Here is a 27333-nt window from a genome sequence, read left to right on the forward strand (position 1 = left end):
CACGGGAGAGAGAGAGAGAGACCTTAAGGACGCAGGCATGTCCTGCAGCAGCAGTTTATGATGCCCCTTGCGGATGCTGATAAAGCAGGAAAGGAGACTATGGGGGGCGCTCCTCAGGAAAAACCGCGGTATGGCTCCTTCCTAGCTTCTTTCGGTTGCTGGCAGTGCTTGGTGCTCCATGGCTCCTAGTTTATCACTGCAGTGTCTGCGTCCATCCTTACACGGCCTTCTTCCTCCTGTAAACCTGTGAGTGGGCTCAGATTTCTTTCTCCTTATGACACCATTCATTGGATTAGGGACCAGTCTACTCCAGCATGACCTTACCTTTGCTTGATTACATCAGCAAACTGTGTTTCCAAGTCAGGTCATGCTCACTTTAGGTCCCAGGGGTTAGAACTTGGCTGCATCATTTGGAGACTGCAGTTCAGCCTTGCCTCCATCTCTCCAGCTACAAGCTGTACTTGGGCTCATCTTATCTGCCATTGTCATAGCTTTCCTTTCAATAATTCTTGTCAGAGAACAGCGGCTGAGCCTAAGTCTTGGCCACTTCTCGAGATAGAATGTAAGTTCCAAGAACATCAATTTTCCTGGTGACGTTTAATATGCTTAATATTGGCAGTCACCTTAACAGGCTCTATAACACCCAGGAGGCAAGCCTCTGGGCACACCTGGGAGGTACTGTTTGATTAGGTTAGCTTCTGAGCACGTCTGGGAAGGATTCTCTTGATGAGGTTGAGGTGGAAATGCCACTCTGAAGGAGGACGGTGTCATCCCCTAGGCTCAGCCCTGTAAATGTAAATAAGAGGAGACTAGCTGAGTGCAAACATTTATCGCAGCCTTCTTCCTAACTCTGGATGCAACATGACCAGACGCTTCAAGCCCCTGCCTGATTTCTCCGCCATGATGGACCGCATCCCCAAACTGTGTGAAACCCTTCCTCCTTAGGCCACCTTTGCTGAGTATTTTGTTGCAACAACCGGAAAAGTAGCTGATACACTCGGGCCATGCCTGGAGCACACAGGGCTTCCAGAACATATTTGTGAAATAAAGGAATTGATAAATGTGTAGTCAGAAGATTAATCTGCTCTGCATCTCCCCCTACACATGCAACTGTTTTCCCAGAACTAGAATGAATTTTCCCCATTCCATGTCATTTCCATCCTGGTGAAGCCCTCACTCTATAGTCCACTCAAGTGCTTCCTCAGCCGGGATGCTGTTCCATGAGCTATCTGGAGACAGACTCTGAATCTGATTCATCGTTGAAGGTCCAAACACACACAGGGCTTACCCTATCGGTTGGCTTGAGCCCAGTCTACCCAGAGTCAAGACAGAAACATGAAAAGCCATGTTCCCACCCCCTGCAATCGACTGCCGCCACCACATCTGTCGAGCTGGGGAAGGGAGTAAGAGTTGGGGTAGGAGGTAAAATTGCAAATTCTGTAAGTTCCCCTTTCTGCTGATGTTTGAAATTTTATCTTTCTGAGTCAGCACAGGTATTTTGATACTGTCTTGAGATCTGGGGCTTTTTTTTTTTTTTTTTTTTTTTTTTTGTTAAGTGATGGTTTAAAAACAAGTGCTTTCACATTTACCATTCTGTACATGGGGTCGAACCGGAAAATAAGCATCATAAGAACCACTTAGCTCTTCATCTCTTCGATTCCTGCTTTGGGGTTGAAATCAGAGGACAAGCTAGTGGGACTCTCTGTCTCCCTTGGCAGCTGGGACACGTTCAGCATGGGCACAGGGAGCTTGTGACAAGAACCTCAGAAGTGCCCGGTGCTGATTCCAGGCTCTGGAAGGCTGTGCTAGTGGCAAGGATGGCGACAAGGGGTAGATTTTTGGTTGATTGGCTTCTACTTCCAAGACAGTCTTTGCTGTCTATAGACCCAGGCCTCACTGCTAGAGGAGAGCAGCTGTTAGAATATCATTCTAGACTTTTCTCAAGCTCATGTCGCCCAATGAAGTGGCAAAGCTTCGCTGCAGGGTAGGGATGGATAAATGGATGTGGGGAAGGATGTGGTTGGGCCGGCTGGCTTCGAGGAGAATGGCAATGGGTAGAAGTGTCTGCTCTAAGTGTTCATCTACCTAAAATCTTAAAAGGAGACTTTATTTACCAAGAAGGTCTTCGCAGGTATTGCTAGTCAAGATGAGGTCAGACAGGGTTAGAGTGTGCCAGAACTGTATCTTTTCAAGAATAGGAGGGGATACAGAGAGAATGTGAAGACAGAGGTGGGGTTTGGAGCATTGTATCTACAAGTCAGGGAACTAGAGGATTGTGGGAGTTATAGAGGCCAGAGGAGGCAAGGAGAATCTTTACTTAGTACCTGCAGAGGGAGCAGAGCCCTGGGGATGACGAGGTTCTAGACTTGACAAGTCTAGACCCTCCAGAACAGACAGAATAATGCATGTTGTTTAGAGTCACCACACTGTGGTCACGTGTTACTGCAACTTTTGGGGATCTATATAGTTGCTAATGGTGTAATGAGGTGGTGATTAGATCCCCCCCCCCCCAGTTTCACCCCTAGAACCTTCTTCTAACACATCTCAGGACACAAAGGTCACTGAGGGAAGAGATGGGATTGGCGATTGGAGGAAGAAACAATAATGAGACTATGCTGAGGGAAGCAAACAGGCCAAAAACCGGATTTTGGGCTTTATTAAGCAGGATAGTACTCTCTCCAGTTGGGCTCTGGTACTTGCAGTTTTCTAAATTTCTTTTCCTTCCTTCCTTCCTTCCTTCCTTCCTTCCTTCCTTCCTTCCTTCCGTTCTTTTCTTTTCTTTTTTTTTGAGGGACCTCTGGGTCTTGACTTTCTTTTTCTTGGTATCAGAATCATTAGCACAGGCTAAGGGATGCTGTGAGGACAGGAGAGTTGCCCCTACTTCCTTTTTGAGACGCAGGAGCTGGTAGCCACATGTCTGCCTACTCATGGAGGGGTAGCAAGAGGACTAGCACATGGGAGGCTAAAAGTCATCCCCACGGGTGTCTGAGATAGTAGATCAGAAGCAGGCTTAATTGGAGGGAAATTTTGTTATTTTTCATGCATCCATTAAATCCCTGCATGTGATTGGGAACCCATGAGGGAGGCAAGATTGGTTCCAGAGATATAATCAAGGGAGAACCTATATGAATGCCTCTGAGAAATAAAGTGTGAGGGTGTTCAAGTTATCACACACAAACAACACTTCACTTCGATTTTTGCTCAAGGCACCTAGGTGCTTTTTCTTTCTTCTTTGTTCCAAAGTATTTCCCCACCTACCAGCTTCCCAGAAACTTCTTTGTGAATCATTAACTCTCTTTTCCTCTACAAAGGGGGGCAGCTTGTTTGGATGGGTTGACGTAAAAGGGCCTCTAAATTTTTAGTGTTACCTCTTCTCTGGTCCTCTCTGGGGATGCAGCTCAGCAGTGATTGGGTAGCATGCACAAGGCCTTGGGTGAATCTCTAACACTGAAAAAAACAGACACAATGGCTTCTTCCTGTGATCCCAGCATTCAGAAAGTGGTGGCAGGTTGGTGAGAAGCTCAAGGCCATCCTTGGTTACACATCGAGTTTGAGGCAAACCTAGTATACACGAACCCTGCTTAAACAAACACATGTGTAAGGGCTTTAACCCTAACTCTTCAAATGCACCTTGTAATGCTGCAAATCCATCCACATCTTGATGCCAAAGGTACCCATCCTCAGTATATGAAGTCAGAGGGATGCCGCTGCTCTGATGTCTTCTTGGTGCCATATGCTGGAAACCTTGACTATTGCCGGTGCTTCCCAAGATAAAAAGAGCAGCACAAAATGTCCCTACTATGCTCTCTACTCAAAGGAGAGCACAAGGCTTCAACTTAGGCCTCTAAGAACCAGGAAAATCCAGCACTAAATTAGCGACGATGAAGAAATCTGTTTCCACAGAAGATACACATTGATCAAGACATGCAATCCAGGGGGATTTTTTTTTTCCCAAGAGGAAGATCAGTGTCTCAACAGGGATTCAAGAAGATGGAAGAACAGAGAGTGTGAATGAGTGAGTGAGCAAGCAAAGGGAAAAAACCAAGCCTTCCTCCTTCTATCAGCAAAGAGACACTAGACCAAGATCAGACTGGATGGTTGTTCACCCATCTGGAACCATTCTCCAGCACCCGCCATGTGTCCTGCACCAAATTCTGTCCTCCTTCCCCAGGGTTTCAGTGTCCCCAAGTCTGCTGGATAAAGCTACCTGGGAATCTCATCAGGCTCATCTTCGCCTGTCCAGGAACCGCACGTGCTGTGACTGGCTTCCCTTAGGAGACACGGCCTGTTTGTCAGAAAACCACACAGGAGAGCCTATGACTCTCCTGGTGACCTAATGAAGGAGAAATACGGATTGTGTCAAGCCCAAGCCTGCATCCTCTTCTCACGCGGCAGGCAACCTATCTAATATTTGTGTTTGTACTCAGATTTTCCAAGTGCCGAGTGGCATCTGTAGTGTACACTTTGAAGCCCACGCTGAGCCGGCGAAACACACACATAGTAACTGTGACAACTGTTTCCTGTTTCTGAAGTTTACAAGAACTTGCTCTGTACGAGGTATTATTGTCAGTGTAGTACGGTAATTGTCACTCCCTTGGTTTTGATTTTGCTCAGGCTCTAGAAACTGTACAGAGCTCTTGATTTGGAAACATTCTCCTAGAACCTGAGTTAGATTTAGTTTTTCCACTCGTTATCCAGTGTCATATCTGCAATGAAGTTTCAACCTGTGGGAAGTAAACACTACTATGCTACTCACCCAGGCTGGTAGCCTACAGCTTGGATTTGTTCTGAGCCCTTTGTCCCTGTAGGAGGGGACCTGTGGACCAAGGAGGTCTGATGCCCTCTGAGATAGCATGTGACCATCTTATTAAAGCCAAAATTTCTGACAAGCCATGACTTCCTTGAGCTTTCAAAGCAGTCTGTACCCCACAAAGAGGAAACAAAACTTGGGTCCATGGCCATTGGACTTCCATTTTGTGACTGTAATAGTTTTTACTGACTCTGGACCTGCAGCCTCCAGAACACAGCAGGGCCAGCGTTAAGACCATCTGCCCAAAGAGATTAGCGATGAGCCGAGGCTGCAGATGCATGCAGGAAGGAGAAGCAGAGGTAAATGGCAGATCTAGAAATCGTGAGGTACATGCCTGGTGCTCACCCCTGCTATGACCCCCAAGCTTTCCCAGGTACAGCTCTGGGTCCCAGTCACTCATTCTTGGATGAGTACCATTTGCATCCCTTAGAGTTGCAGAAAGAGATTAGGTCTAGAAGCAAAAAGAGAACCTCCAGTACATTTTGTTGTCTGCCTACCGGCAGGGCACAAGACACCAAAACTGCTGTCACCAAGAGGAAAAATAGACTCAGAGATCATGTGGATCTTTCCTTGTGCCAGCAGGTCCAGGACGAAACGGGGGGTTCCGAGTTCTGAGCTCCAATCATTTTTCCATTGCCCTGCGCTACTTTCCTTTCACCTGCTCATCCAAGTCCTGTTCCCTTCCAGACATAAGAAAAACAGACCAAACCCAGATTCTAACTGTTCAGAAGCGCCACGTGTAGTTGGCCCCGTCATCCTGCATGCTTGCCTTTATCCTGCATGCTTTGTGGAAGGCTCACCCTCTTGTCTTACAGTGAACTCCAGATGCAGCATAATCAAGAAAGGAAGACAACGGCTTTTCTTTTCTTTCCTTTCCTGTTGCATGTATGTATACATGTGTGTATGCATTTCGAATGTGTGTGGGCCCACATATGTGTGGAAGTGCATGCCCATGTGTAATCAAGTGTGGAGGCCAGAGGTCAGTGTCTTTCTCTGTCACTCTCCATTTTATGTACTATTACAGAGTCTCTCACCAAACTGGCTAAGAGCCAGCTTGACCCTAGGGTCCCTGTCTCCTCCTTCCCAGTTCTGGGATTATAGGCAAGACTCTGTGCTCACTCGGCTTTTGTGTGGGTGATAAGGGATCTGAACTCTGATCCTCCCTCTTTCCTGGAGCATTTTACTCCCCTCCGCAGCACAATCTCATCCTAAATGAGATGGCTACTCTCTCTTTTTCTTCATCTTCTCTCTTGGGAAAGGTGTACACGTCTCCTGATGATACACAATCCAAGGCCCTCAAGTCCTGCCATTGGGTACCATTTTATCAACATCGCCTGGATTAAGGCATTTAGCAGAGAGTCTGCATGTGTTAAGGGCTGCACGGGGCTTAGTGATCAGCAGTACAAGTGCTCCTCACGCCACTCACATATCATGGAAGAAGCACCCTTAATACATGAAGCTGCTGGTTTGATTTCCAGTTCCTCACACCGCATTCACAGGCAAAGACCCCACTGCACATGCAGAATGCTACAATTCGAGGAAATAGATGTGAGCCCCAGAAACCCCCTTCTCTCCCAACAGTTACAAACTCTATAACTTTCCCAAGAAGTCAAGACTGGATTAGTAAACACCATCTGCCTGGTGATTTGTCTCCTGGGGTAGAGGAGTGAAGAAAGGCCATGGAAGGGTTGGAGTTTTGGGGATCTGGTTTCAGGACTAAGGGTTTTTGACAGCCTCACATAAGATAGTGACCTCAACGCCACTGTGTACGACTTTAGCATTCAAAGTCTTTAAGTGAAGCCTCTTTCTGGGCAAACAGGCACTACCTAAAAATAAACCCAAGGTCTTGAAACATTCTTGTTTGCCTTTAAGCTTTCTTTGGCTTGGGACTGGGCTGTCTATTTTCAGTTTTGCAGCCCTATGTGGTATGGATTTGACCTACCAGATGACAAATGGCCTAATGACACTGGGCCAGTCGTGAGGCCATAGTGAGCTGGTTATGGTAGGGGAGCTGGGGATAACCTCATTTAAAGATTCCTGGAACCACGGGAGAAATTGACAGTGTGTAGACAGCCCTGGAGGACATAGTGCTATTTGGACCTAATCCAGCTAAGGACAGAACATTGAAAGCACGCTAAGAGAAGAATAAAAAAGGGAATTGAAGTAGGACACGCTGGTGCTTCTCAGTGTTGCCCGGATAAAGCAAGTGCCCTAGGGGCTTGGTTCTCCTGGCCCTGGGTTATGTATTTGGCTTCCAGAGCCCTGATGATCTGTCTTCTTCTCATATTTCTCCACTCCTCCTCCCTGACTCTACCTCAAGTTCACCTTGCCTTGGGCCCTTTTGATCCCTTGGCATCTCTACCAGGCCCTTGAGTTCTCTTCCTGGGAGCCACACCTCTTGCCCTTTGTGACTCTATCCCTCCAGTTAATCTCTACCAGGGGCTGCCTGGAGCCTCTGGAGGCCTATGGGGTGAATCTCACATGCAATTCATCCCTCAATAAAATATCGTCCTCACACCCGTCAGGAGGTTTTAGCTGTCAACAGACTAACAGCAACCTAGACGTAAGGACCCTGTTTATTACAAGAAGTCCAGGAGCAGAAGGTATCCATGTTGTTCCGGTCCATAAGACTCCCAGTTCTTTCTCTCTCTTCTTGTCCCACTTGCCAGTCATAGCTTTTCCTTCTGGTCACCCAGGACTGGGTTTATAATATATTACAGCTGCGGTAATAGGTTTCCTATTTTGATTAAGGAAAGGGGAAGAAGACACAAAGTTCCTACCAGCATCTGTAACTGTTGTGCTTTAGATGTGTCCCTCGAGAGTTCATGACTGGGAAAGCTAATCCTCAAATTCATTTGCTTGCTGCAGTATTTGGAGGTGGGGGCCGTGGGGAAGTCATTCTAACTGATGAGATCCCGAGACTGTAGAGAGCAGGAAGAGACACGCTTCCTGTATCTTGGTTACATGATGCCCTCTGCCATGTTAGGATGCACGAGAAGTCTCTCCACAGGTTCTGGGTAGATGCTGGTACCACATACTCTTGGCCTTCTCAGACTCCAGAACCAGAAGCCGAATAAACTTCATAAATGACCAGTCCTAAGTATTTTTTATAGCCACAGACAAAGGACTAACATAATACTTTACAGAAGGAAAGCAAAACTTATGCAGAAGTCCTTTGGTGAGATTCTCCGTATATCTGATTAGACAGACTGACCTCTGGGTCCCATCAGACAATGTAGGAGTCTGGGAGGGTATAGGGCTTCCCAGTCTCCCTGGCTGGAAGTGGCAAGAGAGAAAGGGATTGGGGATATTGTGGTGTTAGTCAGCCTGTAGTTACCATGCCTGCTGCTGCTGAGGACAGAAGATCCCTTCAAGCGCACAGAGGTGTGCGGGGACTTTCTCAGCATAGATACATACAGACCAGCGGCACAAGCCATGCTTTTTGTACTGTAGGAATTGTCACTAGAGGAAGATGAGAGTTCAGGGCTCAGTCCCCTTCCTCAGCCCCCAGCAGTGCTGTCCCATCCGTTCTGCCATTAGCGCAACTTGTCAAGAAACATTTTCTTTTCCGTGCACATCTGTGCCTCTGGATTATAAGCTATTTGAGAGCAGGGATCTTGCCTCATGCTTTCTGTTGTTAGAGACTCAAATTAGCATCATGCCCTTTGCTGAAATCTGGGGCAGTGTTGTTAACGATGGGGAACATGGCCTCTAACATCATGATGTGGAGAAAGAGGCGGGACTCGTCCCATGAGACCATGGTGGGCATACTCAGGAGGCAGGATTTGGTTAACGCAAACAAGAGAAAGCAATGTGTTTGGGAAGAGAGTTTCCAGCGGAAAGAGCTTCAAGTTTTCAAGCATAATTCTGCTTTCAAAGGGGATTGGCCGCACTTCTAATTTTACTTTGCCATTTTTCTCTCCTTGTGTGGAGTCATCTATTTGTGCCTCCAGTAGAGCTGCTTGTGCCCCTTCTGTATGCTAGACCCCGAGACTCAGGAATGACTTACAAGAGTTCCTGCTCTTACCCATGGAGAGGAAGACAAGTCTTCTAGCCTTGCTTCATGTCAGAAGGACCATTGTGGTGTCTTAATGTCTCAGAACTCAGGAGTTTGGGGTTTATATTAAAGGACGTTTCTAGCCTTTAGTGTGTTTGGGCTTGTTCTAACTCTGCAATAAGGAAATCTGGGTTTAGCCAGGCATGGTGGTAATCGCAACTCCTGGGAGGCAGAGGCAGGAGGATTAGGAATTTAAGAACCTCTTCGGTTATATAGCAAGTTCAAGGTCAGCCTGAGCTACAAGAGACTCTGTATCAAAGCAAGAAATCAAAAGAAAAGAGATGAGAGGGAGAGGGGAGAGAGAGGGAAAGGGAGGTGAGGGAAGGAGAAGAGAGGAGAGGACAAGGGAAGGAGGTGAGGGAAGGAGAAGAGAGGAGAGGACAAGGGAAGGAGGTGAGGGAAGGAGAAGAGAGGAGAGGACAAGGGAAGGAGGGGAGGGAGAGGAGAAGAGAGGAGGGGACAAGGGGAGGAGGGGAGGGAGAGGAGAAAAGAGGAGAAGACAAGGGGAGGAGGGGAGGGGGAGAAGAAGAGAGGAGGGGAATGGAGGAGAGGAGAACATGGAGAAGGGAGAGGAGGGAAGAGGAAGGGAGGGAGGAGAGGGTAGGGTAGAAAAATGAAAGCTGTGTTGGGGGCTGAAGGTGAAGTGGTACGAGGCTCTGGGTTTGATCTCTATCAACTGGAGGAAAAGCAAAGCTGACTTGGTAAGGGTTCAGTATCCAGACAAACACGACTTTAGGGCCTGGCTGCAGCGTTGGCTCTGGGACCCTGGGGAGGTTTCTGACCCCTGAGCATTGCTGAGCTCTTGTGTCCTCCCCAGCACTTCTCAGCTCCCACTGTGTCCTTCACTACATGGTCCATTCATCTCCTGTTAAGTGAGCACAGCGTTAGGCTCTCTCAGCAGAGATGAGGAAGTTGAGGAAGAAGGGGATGCCGCTCCACAGGAGTGGCACAGCCGATGTGGGCGTGTATTCATCACTGAGTCTGTCCAGCTATCCACAACTGGGATTAGCCTAATGATGACCTTTCTGTGGCCGGCTCTGTTTGGGATTTGGGATCCTAAATGGTCCATCCTAAAGGCCTCATGCCTGTAACAAGGCATGGCACCCTCAGAGGCCACACATAGCCATCAGAGACTAGTGCACACATAGAGAGACGGATCATTCTGAAGATTCCCCACCTGCCACTCATGGCCCACACGGTCTGAGGCCTCCGTCTCCATGCTCGCCAGGGCCTGGACTCCACTGCACACGCATGCCCACTTCATGTGATCTCTGGTCCCTGCCTGACCTTGGAAGAGTTGTTTGTTGCTTTCCCAGTGATTCCATTCCCGCTCTGGCCTGGCTAATCCAATGAACTTCTGTGCTACCTGGTGGCCTGACCATTTCCACCTAGGACTGAATCCCGCGCGCGCTTGTCCTCCTCTGTCACTTCCTGCATGCTAGGACACCAGAGAGTTTCCTTCCATCTTCTAGTGTTTTCCCATCATAGCTAAGAACCCTTTGCATCATACCTCCCTTACAGGGCCCACTGTACGCTTCCATCTCCTGGTGGGAGTCAGGCTATCCACCTACGAGTTAATAGAGGCAAGAGCATCTGACTTCATGATTATTTTCAGAACAAGTGAGGAGGCCTTTGTAGAGCTCAGGGCTCTATTCGCAGGGGCTGTTCCATTTCCTCTTTGCCTTATCTGCTTTTTTTTTTTTTTTTAAATTTTTTTTACCCAGAACAAAGGAAACAAATGTCAGTGTCTTCTGGGTACTAGGCAACCTGCCAGGCAGCTGACAGGATGGTGCTGACGTGCATGTGGCTGGCCTTAGAAGAAGAGACAGTGGGTCAGAGTGGCTAACGTGGTTGCCTGGGGTCTTGTGTAGCGTAGTGGATTAAGTTAGTGCTAATGCAGGCTGCTGGGCATCCTGTCTACAGAAGATTGTGACGGGAGCTTCCTCCTTCAGCCGTAGACACTCTCTTTTTGTTTTGTTTTGTTTCCATACAAGGTTTCTCTCTTGACAGCCCCTGGTCATCCTGGAACTCAGGTTGTAGACCAGACTGGTCGGCCTCGAACTCACAGAGATCCACCTGCCTCTGCCTCCCAAGTGCTGGGATTAAAGGCGTGCGCCACCATCGCCCGGCTAGCCATAAACACTCTTTGTTTTCATCCAAACGAAAACAACTTTATTACATAACAGCTCTCCCTCTCTAGCCCAGAGTTTTCAATACCCCATCCACGCGATAACAGATGCAGCGAGCAGTAGATTTTCATTCACTGGGCTTCTTTCCTAATGACAGCTAAGGAAGGTCTGACCCACCGAGAGGGGGTGAGCCTGTGGTTTTCCTCTCTGAGAGCTGGCCTCTGAATGAGACGGGCCCGTTTTTCTCTCAGAACTGATAACTCCATGCCTTAGAAGAAACGGGGAGTGGACCATTAAGGCTCAACCCTCAGAAGAATCTCACAGGTTTCCACGTCCTTCCTAGCAGGGATTACAGGTCTTCACCACCAGGCTCGGTCCAGATTGCCTATTTCTCTGTCAGTGTAGTCGTCAGCCATGAGTGGCGAAGAATCAGTGGTGCACCTCCCAGGAGTTCACATCAGAGGTGTGGCCCTCATACAGTTTGCCGCCTGGAGTTAACTTCTGAAGTCCCACGATTTTATGTGCTAAGGTTCCTCAGCTACTCAGAACATCTGAGTTCAGTAGCTGTTCATTGTGTGCTCATCAGATGAAGAATTTATACAAAGACTTGCCACCTGCGGGCCAAAAGAAGGTGTTGGATCCCTTGGAACCTAAGTTACAGGTGGCTGTGAGCCACCTGCTATGGCTGCTGGGAACTGAACCTGACTCCTCCGCAAGAGCTGCAAGTGCTCTTAACTGGTTCCCATCTCCCCAGCACCAAGATTAATTTTTATTTATGTATGTGTATTTCTCTCTCTCTCTCTGTGTCTCTCTCACCGTGTGTGTGTGTGTGTGTGCACCCTACGTGTGTGAGACCCTGCAGAGGTCAGAACAGCCATTGATTACCCGGAGCTGGAGTTACACTTGGTGTGAACCACCTGACGTGGGTGCTGGGAACTGAACTTGGGTCCCCTGGAAGTGCTCTAAACCGCTGAATTGTCTCCATCTCCAGAGGGGTTTTATTTCAAAGCCAGCTAGGGAAGGAATGAGCACACTGCTCATAGCTACCATAAACAGCAAGTGTGCCGCAGCACAGGTGGGACTCAGAGCCACCTGAACTGGGACGCCTTGCCCCGTTCTCTCAGGCATCAGGTCGTTTATGCAGTCCTGGGGCTTGAACCCCTACCCTCACCACCCTGTATCCCAGACTCTCTTTTGCCTTTTGTTTTGAACAGGATGAAGTTCCCAGGCCCGAACCTCACTATGTCGCCTACAGTGGTGTTGAACTTGTGATCTTTCTGTCTCAGTCTCCTTCGTAACTTGGATTGCAGGCTTGTTCCACAAGGTCAGCTCCAGATATTCAATTCCTTTTAGAATAAGCCTGTTGCTGTGTCGATGTAGTAGGCATCCAGGCAGGGGTAAGGATAGACGATCTAAATGGAGTCCTTTGGAAGAAATTGCATGATGTTGGGCAACTAATTCTTTTGTTTGTTTGTTTGTTTGTTCTTTGTTTTTCAAGACAGGGTTTCTCTGTAGTTTTGGGAGAATTGTCCTGGAACTAGCTCTTGTAGACCAGGCTGGCCTTGAACTCACAGAGATCCGCCTGCCTCTGCCTCCCGAGTGCTGGGATTAAAGGCGTGCACCACCACCGGTGGACAACTAATTATTTACACAGCAGCTACTTCTAGAATGTCCATTGGTACTAATGAGTCTATGATGATAGCAAGACCTTAAAATAAAGGACTGTTGTGGGTGGGGGAGACACGGGAGGAACATGGACGTGGCACACGAGTGGGGGATATGTACGGGGAACATGGGTAGAGGACATGGAGGACATGGAGGGTGGATGAGCGGGGAGACATGAATGAGAAGGGGCATGAGTCGGAGAGATCTGTGTGGGAAGGGACATGGGTGGGTAGGCACATGGGTCATGGGAGTTCAGGCAGAACAGAGGCCCAAGAGGAAGGTGTGGTATTTTCACAGAGAGGTCTCTAAAGTTCTCCTTTCTGGCCAGAAACTGCCAAACTTTCTGTGCTTAATAACTTGGTAGTTTTGGCCATAGATCTTTATAAAAATCTGAACCAAAAGAGCAAATGAAAAGAATACTGTCCATATGTAGGTACTCAGGCCCAGGGAGGAAACCATGCCAGTGGGTTGAGGGACAAAGGTTGCCCATGGCTAGTTCACAGGCACAGCACTTCGTCTGTTACGAAAATTCACACACCTTTATGAAGTGTGCGCTCCTCACTTCCTCCAAACTACTTTTGCTATTTTCAATGTTCTATCTTAATATGATGATTTTTTTTTAAAAAGTATTTAGAAAAAGAGTAAATGCATCCTTAAGAATATCCTACCAGTGTGTACCATCACGACTGGCAGAAGCAGGAAGAACTCTCATTTTTGAAACACGGGTATTCGAATGAACGATGGTTAGAGCCTCTTGGTCTGCCTTTCTCCCTCTCTGAGATAGACAGGCATGTGGCCCAGGCCGGCCTCAAACTCTTCCTGATTCTTCTGACTCCCCCTACCGAATTCTGGGATTGCAGGTGTTTAGCATTCCACCTGATGAAAGTCTCCTTTACAGTAAGCCTGTCCCTAAGTTCAAAGTTAAACTCTTGCAAAGTTAGAGGTTTCACAGGTGATCTTGAGCCACAGTAGCCCCCTTTGGTACATCTTTCATTCCCTTATTCTTTCTTTCAACAAACAGTCACGGAATGTCTATTGTGTGCTTTCTACGCTGAGTGCCTTGATCACACATAGAACGGGTGCTCTCTAAAGACACGCCCTTGCCCGGACCACTTCTTAGTATGTTGGAGGCACTCAATGACTATTGGTTGGATCAGTAAATAGTCTTAGTCCTTACGAAGCTCAATAATAAATTTCTTCTTATGCAGTTTGTACTTTCATGCCAATGAGATCCAAGTTCACTAGACACAAGAGAAGCTTAAAAGAAAACAAGGGAGAAATGTCTGGTAGGCAGAGAGCATGAACTTTGACCCACTTCCCGTTGGCAGTAGGTACAGGAATTAACCATTCACGCAGTAGAAGACCTAGGCTCTTACAAATCTGTAGAGATAAGCCTCTGGATTTGAGCTTCCTGTGGCAAAGAGCCTTTCAGGTCCACCTTGTTGCACGCTGGGAGAGAGTGACTGCTCTCTCTGTCCCCTGCCCATTAAAGTAGGGCTCTACAAAACAAGAATCCCCAGGGCGAAGACGGAGGGGCTCCCCAAGAATTACCTCTGCTCCTCTTGGCTGACCGAAATGGTCAAAAGACTAAAAGTTTCAAGAGACAAGAACATGGCCAAAAGTTTTCTTTCTCCTTAAATAATAGCTAGAATTACACATTATTCAGACAGTGCTAGGCTGGGCTCAGCATTTAGACTGTAGGATTTCTCCCTTCCCCTCCCCCTGCCCCTCTCTAGCCCCCTCCTTCTTTCTTTCCCCTTCCCTTTCTCCAAACAACTTACATAATCATCTCCTACTTCTGGAGAAGGTGGCTTCTTGCCCCAAAGCCTCAATGAAAAGTTCCGAATTTTCAATCTGGTCTGGGTCAGACCTGATTGGCAGTGCTGGTGGTCAATTGAATCTCCCTTGCTCCACTAGAGGCGGGCTTCAGGGACAGACCTCTCTCTACTCTTTTCCAGCTTTATTTTCTGAAGTTCTGGGGAAAGGGAAGAATTCTACACTTCAGAATCCTTTAGAGGAACAGGCTTTTCTCACCACCTTCTCATGCATGCATATACTTTTGGAACGGGAATCTCACTATGTTGCCCAGGTTGGTCTTGAACTTCTGAGATCAAGTGAGCCTCCTGCCTTGGCCCCACAAGTACTAACATAACAGGCATGGACTACCACCATATCTGACTCTCTCTTTCTCTCTGCCTTTCAGTGACAGTATTAATCAGGAAGCTGTACTATTTGGGGGACAAAAGTTGCCCACTGCTGCTTTGTGAGCAGTGTTGGTATCATTTGTAATGGTGGCGTGAAAGTCACGGCTCAAGAGAGATGCCCACAGGTCTTGCTGTGATTTGTTCCCAACTAGTTTAGCATTCCCTTTATTTCCGTCTTTCTTCCTCAGGGAGAGGGGGAAATCACTAAACTCATGATGATTGCCAGGAGGCTTTTTGCTTCTAATGGTAAGACTGGGCACGAGTCCCCCTGGATTAGAGTGGTTTAAATTTACAGTTTCCTGGGAAGTGTCTAATAGCGAGAGTGAGTTTGGGGATTAATGTTCAGATTTCAGTCATTTTTGCTATGGTCCTTGTCGTTTGTTAAGGTTGTCAAGGATTAGCACCCCTGGGGCTGCAGATAAATCCTATGTGGCCTTTCTCAGGAACATCCTATTAATACCACTTTTCCTTTTTCCAGCTGCAAATCCAGGAAACCACCGGGGAGAGAAGTGATCTCGAGCGGGTGCTAGCTTTCTCCCTGCCTGCTGGGGAGGAGACTTCATTCACCAGGACCACAACAAATGTCTCCAACCAGGAAAATGCATCATTGGCCCAATACCTGGACCTGGAAGGCTGTCCTCAAGGGCCCCAACAGGAAGCCAGACAAAGCAGAGAAGACCACAGGCCTGGTGCTCTCTGGGCAGAACGAGCACATGAACGGAGTACCCTAGAAGGCAACGATGAGGAACTGCCCCAGGTTCCCTCCTCATGGCATCTTCCTCTCCCTCCAGGTGACAGTGCCTACTGCCGGGAGCCAGAGGCTCATTTCTCTCAGTCCTCTGCCCCCTCCCTCACCTTGGAAAACATGGGCAGTGAGCCAAGGGGCAGAGAAGCTGCATGTGTGACGGGGTGTTTTGAAGCCGGTGACCAAGAAACATGTTATGATACCATGGATCTTCCCGTTGGAGCACCAGCTGATAAATATTTGCCTGAAGACATTTGCCCTGTGGACTTGGAACCGACAGAAGGGCAAAGCAAAGAATGTGATTTATGTTCTACTGACAAGACACTGGCTGTTCTTCAGACACAAGGTTCTGAGTCTCCCCAGTCTACGTATGAGAGCAGCAAGGATGGAAAACCAGCCGAGTCCCCACTTTCTAATGGTGCCTTCACCTGGGACACATCACAGGAGGCCAGCGGAGGTGCTGTGGGGGAAACGCCATCTGACCTGGGGACTTCTCCCTCCATCTTCTCTTCCATAGAACCCTACGACTTCGGGGGGCTTGGTGAGACACAGCCCCTTAGTGAGAACAGCTCCTTTGCGGATGTTAGCGAAGGAGGCTGTAAAAGCTCCGATCTTGGTGTTCCAGGTGCTATAGACACACTTCCCGATTACAGTTCAGTCGGGGGATGCCCAAGAGAGCCATCAGCAGAATCTGCTGCTAGTGTTGATTGCCATCAGGTGACCAGGGAGACCGAGGAGGACACATTAGCTGATGCCACCAGAGTCCACACCATCAGCTGTCACACCGTTTCAGCTCTTGAGGACAGCAATCTTGATGATGGTGCTGACCAGGCCTCATGTGAGGCACGAGAGGCAAATAATTTTGAATCTCTTTCCAACATACAGCCAGGCCATTCTTTAAGCAGCTCTACTAGTGAGATGGCCAGGGAGATGTTTATCGTAGCACCCAGTATTCCAGGAGCTTGTGGCCACTTCTCACTGCCTGAGAGGCAGGATCTGTGGAGTGCTCCCTTTCAAACTGATAACCAGCCTGGGTATAAGAGCCAGCTAGTGGAGGGAGATCACGGCGGAAGCCTTGAAGTGGACTTCCAGGAAAAGGGAAGTGAAAGAAAACAGTACACATCCCACCAGCGTTTTCTTTCTGCAAATGATTTCCAAGAAAATCTGCCCCCGATACCTGGCATGCAACAGGAGGTCAAAGCGGAACCCTTCGAGCACCCTCTAGCAGATTCCGGGGAAGAAACTGGGCAAAACACCGACCCGAGGACTAGTGTCTCACTGGCAGCTGAGAAGACTGTGGAAGACGACATTCAGTCGCTAAGCAATGCTCCGTCTCTCCCTGACATCCTCCTTGAAGAAAAAGAAGACGTAGGACTAGGAAGTTGGGCTGCGGTCAGCAAAGTGAAGATCATAACGCTGGAAGCTCCTGATTTTGAAACCTGGCAACCAGAACAAGCCATGCATTATGGGTCCAAGGAGGCAGAAGTTGGTCTCACTGCCCCTAGTAGGGGCTGGGCTCTGTCTGACATCCTAAGAGCAGGTGCTAACAGGGATGCCTGGGCAGGTGAGGCACCAGCCAGATGTGCATATCACAGCAGTCTGTCTTCCCAGTGTCTGGGCCAACCCAGGCTCCTGGAGTCGTCCGTAGACCCTGTTGAGGAAGAGGGGTTAGATGTCACAGTCTCTCCACTAGAGGCTTCCAAAAACGCCTCTAGTGTTGGGGAGACGGAAAGTGTTGAAACCAGGAATGAAGACCAGGAAGGAAATGAGTGGAAGCTACGCGGCCCTGCCTTCTTTCGACAGTTTGTGAACGTTCCTAGCATCCTGGAGTCCTCTGTGGATCCCATTGATGGTAGACGTGGGATGGAGTGTGTCTGGTCTGAGAAGCCAGAGCCCTCTGACTCCAACGTGGAAGGGAATGAATCCACCAACAGATACACATGTCAGAGGGCAGACATCCAACCCTCCACCCTGCAGGTTCCCCATCCCCAGAACAGTGGGGAAATCATTCCAAATGAAAGCACAATCAACCAAAATCATGTAGACAGAGAGCAGGCAGACGCCAAACAAAGTCAGGCTCACAAGGCAAAAGCAGAGGCCCAGGCTGCCCTTTATCAAGCCCAATGTCCTGGTGAAGAAAGACAAAGAATTCCAAGCGTATGCAACATGAGCCAAAATGGCAGTGACCGAGGCCTAGGAGAGGCTGGGCAGATGACAAAGGACAAGGCTGAATTAATCTCTCCCATGTCATCTCTTTCTAGTTGTCTCAAGGGAGCAACTCCTGCATCTGTTGAGGTTGAGACCAATGACACCATAAGCCACATTCACGGTGAATCTGTGCCCAGAAACCACCAAGATGTACTTCCTACGTGGCAGGAAAAAGGAGCCATGGAGAGTGAGTGTGGGAAACCTGTGCCCTCTTCTAGTGACCTCACACACACACCATGTACTTCATCTCTCAAAGGAAACGTCACACGCTTGTCAATAAGCCATGGCGTTGAGGAACTGAAATCGGAGGAGATTCAGATTGTGGAAACCAAACCTCTAACCTCATCCCACTCCCCAGCAAAGACCTTGGCTTTCATTTCAGGAGACCGTGAGTCAGAGAAAGCCCCTGAAGGCTTATTACTTAAGGACCTGTGTCAAAAGGGCTCCGCCCAGGCTAGCAAGAAAAAGTCCAGAGAGGAACAGCAGAAGTATGTGGTGGCCCAGACCAGCAAGGTACCTGGGGCCCCATTAGCAACGGCTGGGCCAGAGGAGGACAAGAAAAAGCAAGAGGCTTCAGGGAGTGGACATTTGGCTGCAGGGGTAAAGAAGAAAATTCTCTCCAGGGTGGCAGCCCTGAGACTCAGACTGGAGGAGAGGGAAAATATGAGAAAGAACTCCATTCTGAAGAAAACACCGAAGTTTGAAAAGTCCCTGTCCCACACTGATGAGAAAAAAGACTCCCAAAAGGCCCCTTTCAAAGCGGAAGGCAAAGGTGAGGCCTTGCTGCTTTTAGCATTGTTGAAGGGCTAGGCGTGAGCCTCCTATGTCCCTGTCAGTTCAGGTGAGCGTCCGGTGGGTGGGTGTGGATGTCACGGCTGTGACCAAGGGTCCCAAGGTTCTCAAACTTGAGCAGGCAGGCATCATTTCTCTGGCAAGCTTGTTCAAACGCAGGATTCTGAGCCTCCAATACAGTTCCTGATGTTGGGCGGGGGCGTCCTCAAAAACCTGCACTTGTACCCAGTCCCCAGGTGACTTGACAGGAGATGCACACCAGAGAACCCCTCATCAAGGCTGCCTGCTGGTGCGTTTGATGGAGGGGGATGTGGCGAAGATGCCTTGTGGTTTAATTATCTCTTTTAGAAATCTCCTTTAAAAGATGAGCAGCGACACTGGTGTAGCAAATCTGTAAGACTAAAGCGACCACACGCCCAGCAGGGGACACAAAGAAACATTTCAACCCAATTTGAGATTCTCTTTTTTAATCGTTAAGTGTAACTCAAGGGAACCTTGGTTTTTCTTCCAAATTTAAGTATAAAATTTCTTCCCAACTTCCTGTCTCCAGTACCCGAATCTACCCAGGTTTCAGTCCCTTTGAACCTCAAAGACTTTGGCATCATCCCTTCCATTCGGCCTAAGGGACTGTTCAGTCATGCCCATCCAACAGCCCTAAAGAAGCTACATTCTTTTGGAGTTATACCTTCCTATGCTACCTGGCAGCAGAAGTCTGAAGAGTCAATACACAGATGAGGATCAATGACCTGGGAAATGATTTACTATTATGGGATGGTTGCTTCATAAACTCTGCCCTTGACAAGACCTTCTTTTTATAATTAGTTCTAATTACCGTGTATGAGCTTCTATCAGTGAGGAATTTACTTCATGAGCTGGGTAGTGAGGGCACACACCTTTAATCCCAGTACTCAACAGACAGAGGCAGGCAGATCTCTGTGAGTTCAAGACTAACCTGACCTACAGAGCAAGTTCCAGGAAGGCTCCAAAGCTACAGGAAAACTGTTAGCTGGGCAGTATCACAAACCCCTTTAATCCTAGCAATTGGGAGGCAGAGGCAGGTAAATCTCTATGAGTTGGAGGCCAGCCTGGACTGTTACACAGAGAAACTTTGTCTTGAAAAACCAGAGGCAGAGGCAGGTAAATCTCTATGAGTTGGAGGACAGCTAGGGCTGTTACACAGAGAAACTTTGTCTTGAAAAACCAGAAAAAAAAAATCTACTTCGGCAGTGAGCACACCAAAGAAAGGTCTTGGTTTTGCTTTCCAGCTTTTCCTGTTTTGGCCTGCTGTTTAATGTGCCCACTAGGAAAATACAACAGAGAGGTCTTCAGTTCTGGTGCAGGGGGCTGGCTTTGTGAGACCTGGGTCCTCATCTCCAGTCTATGCAGGTCACATGAAGCTGGGTACTACCTTGACTGTGTGAACCCAGCAGCCTGGTGCTCTCCTTCCGTGCAGCCCTGATTTAATGCCCTCCCCCTGTGACACAGTGGGATATGAGGCAGGTAAATGCATTCAGGTGATCCTAAGAGAAATAAAATGGACGCTGAGTGCCAAGGGGCATCCAAAGCTTAGTGCAGTGGAAGCTTCCTGTATAACAGGAGTGTCTTTTCAAATTACATTTAGGTGTGTGCACGTGTGTGAATGTGTGCGTGTGTGTGCATGTGCGTGCATACTTGTATGAGTGCATGTGTGTGCGTGCATGCACGTGTGTAAAGACAGCTTCCAGAAGTCAGTTCTTGCCTTTCACGGAGCCGGGGGTGGGGGGGTGGGGCGCTCAGGGATTGAATTCAGGTGTCAGGCTTGGCAACAAGAGGCGTTACTCCATCAAGCTGACTCTGTAGCAGAGGATTTTTTTTTTTTTTTTTTATTGTCTTCCCTCAACCAGGCTGGTCAGAAGGTAAACCTAGTGCACCTTTGCTCAGAGGTGGCGTTTCTACTTGTCTGCCACACGAACATGGTCTTGGCTGACTGTGTCGTTCAGCTCTGCCCCTGTGCTATACCCTCCTCCCTCCCCTCCATACCACGATGTGATCAGCTCCCATAACATTGGCAGCAATCTCATGGAGGCTCTAGTTGAGGGATTTACGACTCAGCCAGCCCGTTTCCACTTCCAGCGGCCAGAGTCTGATTTTAAATTTCCTTCTGATATCTTATTATCTGTGGGGTCGAGGAAAAATTGGAAACAACTTAACGAAGCACATCCACTGTAGCAAACTTCGGGGCAGCCAAGTGAGCGAGGCCTTGAATGGGTACTTCTGGCTGGCTTGTGGACCAGACAGCTTCTGTGATGATGTGTTCTTTTGTATTACCAACGCCGCAGCGCTCTGCCCCACCTGGACTGTATTAAATTGATCACATTCCCTCCACGACAGGCCTGATGGACTGTTCTCTCAGCTGGGTCCCACCGGCCTCCTGTCGTTCTAATGCCTATACCGCCACCCAGTGGCTGCCCTTCCCAATTACACATTTGCTCATAAGAACCTCCACTAATCTCAGGTTAAACTCAAGAAGCAAACTCACATCTCAGCCCAACATGCTGAGATGCTATTTCTGCTCTGTTCAGATAGACATCACTTTTGCCAGTGAGGTGGATGCCAAACACACATTTCCAGTCCACCAGACCATCTTCACAGACAGCTGCACTGTGTGCGTGCCTGTGTGAATGAATTTTATTCCACAGGTAATTTATTATTGAGTTGTCTTTTACATTTGGGGTCTTACCCTCACTTACCTTGATCGTGCCGATTTCATTCCACTGCTGAATCACCAGCTCTGATTTTGATCAGGTAATTATTTAACAGTATCTTATTTGGGCCAAATCCTACAGACTAGGCTTCTATAATCTGCTGGACCTTGCTCCTCTTAAAGAAAAATAAACATTTGGGACTGGAGAGCACTTGCTGCTTTTGCGGAGGACCCAGGTTCAATTCCCAGCATTCACATGGAGGTTCACAACCATCTATAACTTTAGTTCCAGTGAATCTGATGGCCTCTTCTGACGTCTGCAGACACCAAGCACACACACGGTGCACAGATATATGTGCATATAAAGTTAAATAAATCTAAATTAAAAACCAGAAATAAACTGGGCAGTGGTGACACACACCTTTAATCCCAGTACTCAGGAGGCAGAGGCGGGCAGATCTCTTTGAGTTCGAGGCCAACCTGGTGTACAAGAGCTAGTTCCAGGACAGGCTCCAAAGCTACAGAGAAACCCTGTCTCGAAAAACAAACAAACAACAACAAAACAAAAACCAGAATAGTTCAAGTTCTATTTTCCTAGGAGCATTCTAGACCTTTGGAATTTAAGTAACGAAAACGAAGTGATTTCTATTCGGATGCTTCATTTGTTCCCCACGGTTGGTTGCATTTGAGCAGCCACAGCTCTCGGGTGCTTTATTTTTTCCCACGGTTGCATTTGAGCCAGCCTCGGCTCTCGGGTTGCTTCATCTGTGAGTTAGGGACCTGCTTCCTGTCTCTCAGAACTGTTGCAGATAACTGAGGCGAAGTGCGAAAGCCTCTCGTCTACACTAACCTGCAAATGTGCTTCTAGCTCCAGTGCTGCTGAGGAAGATCCAGGCTGAGACGGCTCCTGACCACTCTGGAAATGTGAAGCTGAGCTGCCAGTTTGCAGAGATCCACGAGGATTCTACCATCTGCTGGACAAAAGATTCACATTCAATAGCGCAGGTCAAGAGAAGGTGGGACGCTTGTCCTCCCGACCATCCACTTTTGTCCTGTTACTTAGTGTGGTTGTCAAAGAAAACCATAAGAGGAAAGGAGAGGCAAACTGAAGCAGAGATTCCGTATCCAACGTCATTGGATATGAAATGCCCCTCCCCCTGCCAAAGGCTCCTGATTGACAAGTGATAGCTTGATTGACAAGTGATGGGCTTTGGAGAACGAATTAGAACGTGAAGGCTCTGACAGAACTGGCCAGTCCTCTGATGGCTTTCTAACTTGGTGGCATTACTGGGGAGAGGGGGTGGAAACTCCGATGTGGGGCCTGATTGAAGCAGGTTATCTGGGATGCGCCTTTGAAGGCGTCTTGTCTGTGGCTCTTGTCTCTCTGTTTCTTGGCTGCCGCGAAATGAGGGCTTCCAGCCTCCATGCCCTTCTTCCCTGATAGAGACTCAGAAACATGGAGTCAACTGGCCACAGCTTGAAACCTCAAGTCAAAAGGAAGTCTTTGTCAGACATTTCTGTCAGAGTGAAGAAAGGCTAACCCAGTATCCAAGAGGAAGAGTGGTGCCCAGGGTCCCAACAGGGAACATGGCGGCTGGCTCTTGCTTCAGCTCTGCCATCTTTGAGTTGTGCATCCTGGGAATTGCAGGCTCTCTGGTTACAGTTTTTAGTCAGGATGCATACAGTGTGACATTCTAGTTTGAAGGCCTCCAGGCTTACCGGGTCTAAGGTTACAAAACTCTCTGGAACTCTTACTTATGGATGTTTTCTGATTCAGAATCCCCCATTGATCTAACAAAGGTCAAATAAAGCTAAGGAGAAGACAGGGGTGAAGGAGAGCCACAAGGTCACAGAAAAGCAAAGCCTTTGAGAAGAGAAACAGCTTCCCTTAAGATAGAAAGAGCATATTATACCCAGGTCCTTAAGTTGTCGCAGGAGTCAGAGGAGGAGGTGAGTGTGAGCATCATTGCCAAAACACATCACGTAGGCCAGCCCACTCAGCTACCTAAATCAGTCCCAGTAATGAAGGAATTCCTGTTCAAAAAACCCGGTGCAGTCCTGGCTCATCTGACAAGTCCTCCAAACAAATCAATGGAGGTCAGTGTAACTTAAGCAGCTCCCAAGAGCTTCTTTCGGCCCAGAGAGGCCCCAGGACAGCTCCCAGAGTCCTTAGGGGGTACTCCTGTCCCTTTGATCTCAACAGGAACAGACTGAAAAGGTGGGAAATACGAACCCCTATATTCAGTCAAATATTCCTGCTTGGAACGAATGTCTGGAGACTATTTCTCGAATGTTCCCCATTACCCCGCCTGTCTTGTACTTGGCTTAAAAACAATTATAATAGCGAAGAAGTGCTTTGATTTTTAAATCTTGGCAGCCCCCTAGAGCTTCATTTCTAACGTACTCATTATTGATTTTAATTCTTCTCTGAAACTGTCAATCAAGAACAATTAACCGGCACTTCCCGCCTTGTTTAATCAACTCTTCTCATTCTAGGCTCAGATAAGTGTTGGCACTTTCCAGGTCCTTTTGTATCTACGGAATATTCCCCAAATCCCAGCCTCCCTCTAGGGAGCACCCGTCACTAGCAAGCAGTCAAAGCCTTTAACGTCTTTGTAACATTTGCTTTGTTTCTTCTTAGAAATAGCTTAGACCAATTTGTGTCCATATTGCTTCTTGAGAAAGTTTGTAAGTCACAACTCCTCTGTCCATAGACAAATATCGTTTGCATGATTTCAGATGGTTTTCAAAAGCTTGTTAATTCTTCTCACCCTTACGTCCAGCTCAGTACGTGATGTTTATCCGTCCCTACCTGAAGTAGCTCAGGGCCTTATTGCGTCAGCTGACTCTCCATCATTCTAGTAAAATAACCCGAGATAACTTCCCCATAGTGAAGCTTATCTTTCTCACCACTGTAGAGGTTCCATCTAGGACTTGGCAGACCTGTCACTCCGGGTCTGTGATGGGTGTTCCCGATGCCAGTGAGAGGGGCAAGGCCTGTGTTAGAGTAAAATGCTGACGTCATAGCTAAGAGTACAGGCTCGAGTACCGCAATCCCCCTTGAGGACATGTCCTCAAAAATATAAAGATCAACTTTGTTTTTAATTGTTTTTTATTGAGCTATATATTTTCTCCACTCTCCTCCCTTCCTGCCCTCTCCCCTTCTGCCCTCTCCCTTAACCCCTATGACTCAGGAGATCTTGTCTTTTCACCTTCCTATGTAGATCCATGTATGTCTCCTTAGGGTCCTCTTTGTTTTCTAGTGGCCTGTAGGTTGGTTTTTCTTTGCTTTATGTCTAAAAGCCACTTATGGGTGAATACATATTATATTTGTCTTTCCGTGTCTGGGTTACCTCACTCAATATGGTTTTTTCTAGATCCATCCATTTGCCTGCAAATTTCAAAATGTCACTATTTTTTTTTTTACGGTTGTGTAGTACTCCATTGTGTAAATGTGTCACATCTTCTTTATCCATTCTTCAGTTGAGGGGCATTTAGGTTGTTTCCAGGTTCTGTGGCTATTACAAATAACGCTGCTATGAACATAGGTGAGCATTGAGCACGTGTCCTTGTGGTATGATTGAACGTCTTTTGGGTATATACCCAACAACAGTATTGCTGGGTCTTGAGGTAGATTGTTTCCTAATTTTCTGAGAAATCACCATACTGATTTCCAAAGCATCTGTACAAGTTTGTACTCCCACCAGCAATGGAGGAGAATTCCCATCACCCCACATCCTCTCCAGCTTAAGCTGTCATCAGTGATTTTGATCTTGGCCATTCTGACAGGTATAAGATATAATCTCAGAATTGTTTTGATTTGCACTTGATTTGATTTGATTCACATCTGATGGCTAAGTATGTTGAGCATTTCCTTAATTGTCTTTTAACCCTTTGAGATTTGTCTGTTGAGAGTTCTCTGTTTAGGTCTGTACCTCATTTTTTTTTATTGGATTATTCGTTCTTTTGATGTCAAGTTTCTTGAATTCTTCATATATTTTGGAGATCAGACCTCTGTCTGATGTGGGGTTGGTGAAGATGTTTTCCCAATCTGTAGGCTGCCATTTTGTCTTGTTGACCATGTCCTTTGCTTTACAGAAGCTTCTCAGTTTTAGGAGGTCCCATTTATTAATTGTTTCTCTCAGTGTCTGTGCTGCTGGGGTTATATTTAGGAACTGGTATCCTGTGCCAATGAGTTCAAGTGTATTTCTCCCTTTCTCTTTTATGAGGTTCAGTGTGGTTGGCTTTATGTTGAGGTCTTAGATCCATTTGGACCTGAGTTTTGTGCATGGTGATAGATATGGATCTATTTTCATTCTTCTACATGTTGATATCCAGTTATGCCAGTACCATTTGTTGAATATGCTTTCTTTTTTCCATTTTATATTTTTAGCTTAAAGACCAACTTCTATGCCTTACCTCCTAAAGGACCCACTAGCACCACCCTGGGGACAAATCTTTAGCATATGCACTTTGTGGGGGACATTCAATACCCAAATTATAGCATTTGCCAAGGTATAGATTTCCAAGAGGTGAACTCTCTCAAAGGTGAATTTAACATAGCAAAGGTCTTAAACTCATCAAATGAGAAGGGAATAAATAATATGGTAAAACTGTTCAAATGGGCATTTGAGGAATGAAGATGTAAATAGTCAATAGGGTAAAAAGGATATACAAGACATATTTTCAAACAAATATGAGGTCAGCTTATGTTTAACAGGCACTAAACTTGGTGAGTTATCTTTTTTTCTGCACAGAAACCTTCAAGTCAATATATGACTCAAAACTGTCTGGGAAGATCATTTTATTGTTCATTTTTGTTTTATGAGCTGGGATCTCACTAGTTGCCCAGGCTGGCCCTGAACTTACAGTCCTTCTGTTTCAACTTCCTTCATGGTTGACAGTACAGGCTGTACCAAAGTCACCTTGTGGTAAGCCTGTGGTGACTTGTGACCTACCAGGGACATGCAGTCACCTCTGGCCTCTGTCCAAGTTTTAGGTAGTTTCCTTACAGGCTACAGTTTGGAAGTTGGGAATTAGAAAGTGTTCTTATGGGCAGGGCTTGTAGACCCTAGACACACCACAAAAATATATAAATAAGTAAAACAAATGCAGTGGCAGGCACTGTGTGCGTGTGTGGCAGTGATGTGTCTTGGCTCCGGGGAGCTTTCAAGTTGGCAGTCTCTAAGGCTCTTGTGGCCGTTCAGACTCTTTTGGCTACTAGGAACCGACTCTCCTCTCTGGGAAAAAAGACGCTTGGGAGTGTCATGAGATTTTGAAGGAAGCATCATGCACAGGGAGTGGTCCAGCTTATAACTGGGTGAGGTCTTTATGCCGGACTCCAGGCAACAACAAACTGGGTGCTACTGAAAGTACATCCCCATCAGATGATTCTGGAGAGGAAAAACCGAGGACTGTTCGGCCCAGGTTTGGTGCTGAGTGGATGCTGGTAGCTGCCTCCGGTTCCTTGGGAATCGGGTTGGATAATGTAGTTCTCTGAGGAGTCTGAGATAAGCTTCTCTCTGTCCAGCCAGTTTCACCTTTGGCTTCTGGTCACACTCTTGGTGGAGACGCCTTTGACATTCGTCTTCACAGCTGAGCATCTTCTGTTCATGTAGCCCGGCTGTCCTAAAGATGGGGATTCCTTCCTTATAGAGTAACAGATAGGACTCAGCTCTCTTCTCTGACTCAAAAGACACAGATTCTCATTTGTTTTCCACAGTGGCATTGCCATATTTCCTCTGAGTTAATGGCTGCTTTTCTTCCCCATGACTAAACATGGAACGGCCCTCTTTGGGACATTAAAAAGTGGTTTTCCTCCATGGAGAAAGTCCATTGACACTACTGAACCCCACCCTCATGACGCACGACCAAGGCGAGGCCTTTTGTTAGAGACTCACATGCCTGGTGTCTGCCGCTCCTCATATTCCAGTCAGCAAGCAATCTTGTTTTTTCTGGGTTCATGCGCTGGAAGCTGAGGGTGCGGCTAAGTAGTGTGTCCAAGATTCACCACAGGATTGGAATCCAGGCCTTTCTGAGT

General features: G+C 47.4%; 1 protein-coding gene across 1 annotated transcript in view; it reads left to right on the forward strand.

Moving 5' to 3' along the window:
* Alpk2 (alpha kinase 2) overlaps positions 1-27333 on the forward strand; it is a 112982-nt gene that overhangs the window by 59258 nt on the left and 26391 nt on the right. Inside the window, exons 5-6 of the mRNA XM_057788769.1 lie at positions 15344-18590; positions 22162-22309. Coding sequence (XP_057644752.1) covers positions 15344-18590; positions 22162-22309 — 3395 coding nt within the window. The remainder of the gene's footprint in view (positions 1-15343; positions 18591-22161; positions 22310-27333) is intronic.

This window comes from Chionomys nivalis, chromosome 14 (genome assembly GCF_950005125.1).
Source record: "Chionomys nivalis chromosome 14, mChiNiv1.1, whole genome shotgun sequence".
In the NCBI taxonomy this organism is placed as follows: Eukaryota; Metazoa; Chordata; class Mammalia; order Rodentia; family Cricetidae; genus Chionomys; species Chionomys nivalis.